Source organism: Mandrillus leucophaeus, unplaced genomic scaffold (assembly GCF_000951045.1).
Source record: "Mandrillus leucophaeus isolate KB7577 unplaced genomic scaffold, Mleu.le_1.0 Scaffold200, whole genome shotgun sequence".
NCBI classification, from domain to species: Eukaryota; Metazoa; Chordata; class Mammalia; order Primates; family Cercopithecidae; genus Mandrillus; species Mandrillus leucophaeus.
The window spans coordinates 747,117-752,047 of NW_012102033.1; the positions used below are offsets into that span (position 1 = coordinate 747,117).

Below are 4,931 nucleotides of genomic sequence, written 5' to 3' on the forward strand. Positions count from 1 at the left end.
TTTTTAGTAGACACAGGGTTTCACCGTGGTCTCGATCTCCTGACCTCGTGATCCACCCGCCTCGGCCTCCTAAAGTGCTGGGATTACAGATGTGAGCCACTGCGCCTGGCATTTTTTTCATTATTTTTTATTTTTGTTTTGAGATGGAGTCTCGCTCTGTCGCCCAGGCTGGAGTGCAATGGCGCAATCTCAGCTGACTGCAACCTCTGCCCCCTGGGTTCAAGCAATTCTCCTGCCTCAGCCTCCCTACTAGCCAGGATTACAGGCAGGCACTACCACGCCCAACTAATTTTTTTTATTTTTGTGGCGACGAGGTTTCACCACGTTGACCAGGCTGGTCTCGAACTCCTGACCTCAAGTCATCTGCCCACCTCAGCCTCCCAAAGTGCAGGAATTACAGGTATGAGCCACCACACCCAACCTCCAGAAGTCCATTCTAATGGACCATTCCTCTCATCCATAGCACTTCCTCCTGGCTGGGCGAAAGAGAAGAAGGAGCAAAACTTCTAATTACCTCATCTCCCTGGATCCCACAGATCTATCTCGGGATGGGGACAACTTCGTGGGCAAAGTCAGGTGGGCAGAGCTCTGACATGTGGTGAGGAGCAGGTAGCAGGGAGCTTGGGGACAGGCGGATTTCATTTCCCAGCAGGCCACACACAGCATACCTTCCACCTGTTCACTGCTCAGGGACTAGAAGAACTGAAGGGTTTGGAACATAGACTGGCATTTAAGGCATTTGACTCCTTGAGAGGCAAGGGATTGGGATTCCTAACTTTGTGTGGGAAAAGAGGCCTGGAATGTGTGAATTCTTCCATCCAAAAAAGAAGAGGGAGGTTGGGCATGGTGGCTCATGCCTGTGATCCCAGCACTTTGGGAGGCCGAGGCAGAAGGATCACTTGAGGTCAGGAGCTTGGGACCAGCCTGGCCAACATGGTGAAATCTCATCTCTATCAAAATTCAAAAATTGGCCAGGCATGGTGGCATGAACCTTTAATGCCAGCTACTTGGGAGGCTGATGCAGCAGAGTCAGTTGAACCCAGGAGGCAGAGGTTTTGGTGAGCTGAGATTGAGCTACTGCACTCCAGCTTGGGCAACAGAAAAAAGAAAAAAAGAAGAAGAGGGTTTCTAAAAGGCCATTTAAATAAAATAGGGAGGCTACATAAGTTACATGGCTCACCCAAGAAATGGGGGGCCTGGGACCATGGATGCTGGAAACATGATTGTTTCAATTATTTTATTATTATTATTATTATTGAGACAGAGTTTCACTTTTGTTGCCCAGGCTGGAGTGCAATGGCGTAATCTCGGTTCATTGCAACCCCCGCCTCCCGGGTTCAAGCAATTCTCCTGCCTCAGCCTTCCGAGTAGCTGGGATTACAGGCATGCACCACCATGCCTGGCTAATTTTGTATTTTTAGTAGAGACAGGGTTTCTCCATGTCTGTCAGGCTGGTCTGGAACTCCCAACCACAGGTGATCCGTCCACCTTGGCCTCCCAAGGTGCTGGGATTACAGGTGTGAGCCACCGCACCCGGACTCATTTATTTACTTATTTTTATTTATGTATATATTTGTTTAGAGACAGAGTTTCATTCTATCACCCAGGCTGGAGTGCAGTGGCAAGATCACACTCATTGCAGCCTTGACATCTGGGGCTCAGGTGATCCTCTCACCTCAGCCTCTTGAGAGCTGGGACCACAAGCACAAACTGCCACACCCGACTAATTTTTCTTTTTTTTTTTTTTTTTTTTTGAGACGGAGTCTCGCTCTGTCGCCCAGGCTGGAGTGCTGTGGCCGGATCTCAGCTCACTGCAAGCTCCGCCTCCCGGGTTCCTGCCATTCTCCTACCTCAGCCTCCCCAGTAGCTGGGACTACAGGCGCCCACCACCTCGCCCGGCTAAGTTTTCGTATTTTTTAGTAGAGACGGGGTTTCACCGTGTCAGCCAGGATGGTCTCGATCTCCTGACCTCGTGATCCGCCCGTCTCGGCCTCCCAAAGTGCTGGGATTACAGGCTTGAGCCACCGTGCCCGGCCCCGACTAATTTTTCTATTTTTTTGTAGAGAAGGAGTTTTGCCATTTTGCCCAGGCTCGAGCTATCCTCCTGCCTCTGCCTCCCGGAGTGCTGGGATTACAGGCGTGAGCCCCTGTGCCCAGCCAGGAACATGATTCTTAGATATTTGGACATAGTCTTAGACATAGGGGATGGATGGGAAGAGTCGATGTGATGAGTCACACTTACTCAAAGAGTAACACTTATATTTTTATTCTATCCATTCCCTTCCTGGAGCAGATCCAATATCTTCGGCACCAAGTTCACCATCTTTGACAATGGGGTGAATCCTGACCGGGGGCATTTAATCAAGAATACTGCCGGGATCAGACGGGAGCTGGGGGCTGTGTGTTATGTGAGTGTCCTGGGGATGACAGAATGGGGTAGGGTGGTCAGAAGAAGGAACCAGGCCAACTGGAATATAATACCCCCAGGAGCCCAACATCTTAGGATACCTGGGGCCTCGAAAATTGACTGTGATTCTCCCAGGAACCAACAGCCAGAACCAAAGAATCGATGTCCAGCCACGAAATGTGAGTCTCTGACGTCGGGAATCTCTGGGTCAGTGGAGCAGAAAGGGATGGGGCCAGTCCTCCTAGATCCCAGAGGAGGAAGAAGAGGAGGAAGAGGAGGCCAGTGGGTTACAAGTGTCCTATGAAGCCTGAAGGACTGTTAGACTTCCATGTCTCAGGGAATAAAGACTAGAGACTCAAAACGTTTGCATCCAGAGAAAAAAAGGGTTGGTGGTAGGTTAACAAACTCTTACCAAAAAGGGGTCTGATCCAGACTCCAAGAGAGGGTTCTTGGATCTCAGGCAAGAAAGAATTTGTGGCCAGTCCATAGAGTCAAGTGAAAGCAAGTTTATCAGAGAAGAAACAAAAGAATAGCTACTCCATAGGCAAAACAGCCAGCTGGTTGGCTATTTTTATGGTTATTTCTTGATTATATGCTAAACAAGAGGGGGATTATTCATGAGTTTTCTGGGAAAGGGGTGGGCAATTCCAGGAACTGAGGATTCCTCCCTCTTTCAGGCTCTTTCTTTTTTTTTTTTTTTTGAGACACAGTCTTGTTCTGTCACCCAGGCTGGAGTGCAGTGGCAAGATCTCGGCTCACTGCAAGCTCGGCCACCTGGGTTCACGTCATTCTCCTGCTTCAGCCTCCCGAGTAGCTGGGACTACAGGCACCCGCCACCATGCCCATCTAATTTTTTATATTTTTAGTAGAGACAGGGTTTCACTGTGTTAGCCAGGATGGTCTCGATCTCCTGACCTCGTGATCCACCCGCCTTGGCCTCCCAAAGTGCTGGGATTACAGGCGTGAGCCACGGCTCCCGGCAGTAACTTCTCTTAGAAGCAAAATTTATTAAAAGATCTGTGCTAACATTCTTCTTTTTTTTTTTTGAGACGGAGTCTCGCTCTGCCGCCCAGGCTGGAGTGCAGTGGCCGGATCTCAGCTCACTGAAAGCTCCGCCTCCCGGGTTCACACCATTCTCCTGCCTCAGCCTCCCAAGTGGTTGGGACTACAGGCGCCCGCCACCGCGCCCGGCTAGTTTTTTGTATTTTTTAGTAGAGACGGGGTTTCACCGTGTTAGCCAGGATTGTCTCGATCTCCTGACCTCGTGATCCGCCCGTCTCGGCCTCCCAAAGTGCTGGGATTACAGGCTTGAGCCACGGCACCCGGCCGCTAACATTCTTAAATATCTGTTAGCCGTAATAAAGAAATCAGTGTACTTTATGTTCTTAGCTCCCACAATTTAGCCTAAATATTTTCCCTGGCATGCTCATACTGGTCCAAGCAAGCATTAGGTCATAGCCTGTTCCTCTTCCTTATTTGAAGGTGTTTTTACCTTTCTCAGCATTCCACAAGTTACTTCCTCCTTCCTTTGTTCTCCTCCATTTTTTCCTCTTTTAAAAAGTTCCAAGTTGCTAGCCAATCAGGACAAATACAGAATGTGAGGTCCCGTTCCAGCCAATGGAAACCGGACACAGCAGTAGGGTGGATGCGTCAGGTTATAAATGACCCTGTCCCCTTTGTTCGGTGTATTCTAGCGGCAAAACTCCTGGCAAGTGTACCCTTTCTGCAGAAAGTAAAAAAATGGCCTTGCTGAGGAAATTAAGTTTATGTTCAAGTGCTATTTCTTTAGGGCACCGGGGAGCAAGCATTTCTAACATTGTGATACCAGTCCTGTCAAACTCCTGTCTCATCCTGTGACTAAGAATGCCTAGCCTCCTGGGAATGCAGCCCAGCAGGTCTCATCCTCATTTTACCCAGCCCCTGTTCAAGATGGAGTCACCCCTGTTCAAGATGGAGTTTCGAAAGCCTCTGAGAAAACCACAGCCCCTTCTTTACCTTCTAGGAACAGGAGTCACTACTGAGTCGCTACCAACGTGGGGAAAAACAAGGGTTGCTTTTGCTGCACAGCAAAACCCCGTCGTGGAACGAGGAGAACGGTGTCTACACGCTCAATTTCCATGGTCGAGTCACTCGGGCTTCGGTGAAGAACTTCCAGATCGTGGATCCCAAACACCGTGAGCTCCTGGAAACCATTTTAGCCGGGCCAGGTGGGGTGGGGTTAGGGTGTGAAAGGAAGGGAACTACATCTCCCATCATCACTTGAGCATTTTTCTAGGCAGGGCAGATGCCACCCTATTGCAAAGCCTATTGGGAATTGTAGTTTATACACCCCTCAAGGTTTCTGGCTTAGTAAGGGCACCGCTCAGCCTCTTAAAAGTCTCAATTCTCGGCCTGGTGCAGTAGCTCACGCCTATAATCCTAGCATTTTGGGAGGCCAAGGCGGGTGGATCACCTGAGGTCAGGAGTTCGAGACCAGCCTGGCCAACATGGTGAAACCCCGTCTCTACTAAAAATACAAAATTAG

The 4,931-nt window shown here is 49.5% G+C and overlaps 1 protein-coding gene across 1 annotated transcript in view; it reads left to right on the top strand.

The window, feature by feature from the left end:
- Positions 1–4,670, top strand: part of TULP2 (tubby like protein 2) — a 15,812-nt gene extending 11,142 nt beyond the window's left edge. The window contains exons 9-12 of the mRNA XM_011979396.1: positions 464–576; positions 2,294–2,408; positions 2,488–2,586; positions 4,410–4,670. Of these exons, the coding sequence (XP_011834786.1) occupies positions 464–576; positions 2,294–2,408; positions 2,488–2,586; positions 4,410–4,670 (588 nt within the window). The remainder of the gene's footprint in view (positions 1–463; positions 577–2,293; positions 2,409–2,487; positions 2,587–4,409) is intronic.
- The last annotated feature ends 261 nt before the right edge of the window (positions 4,671–4,931 follow it).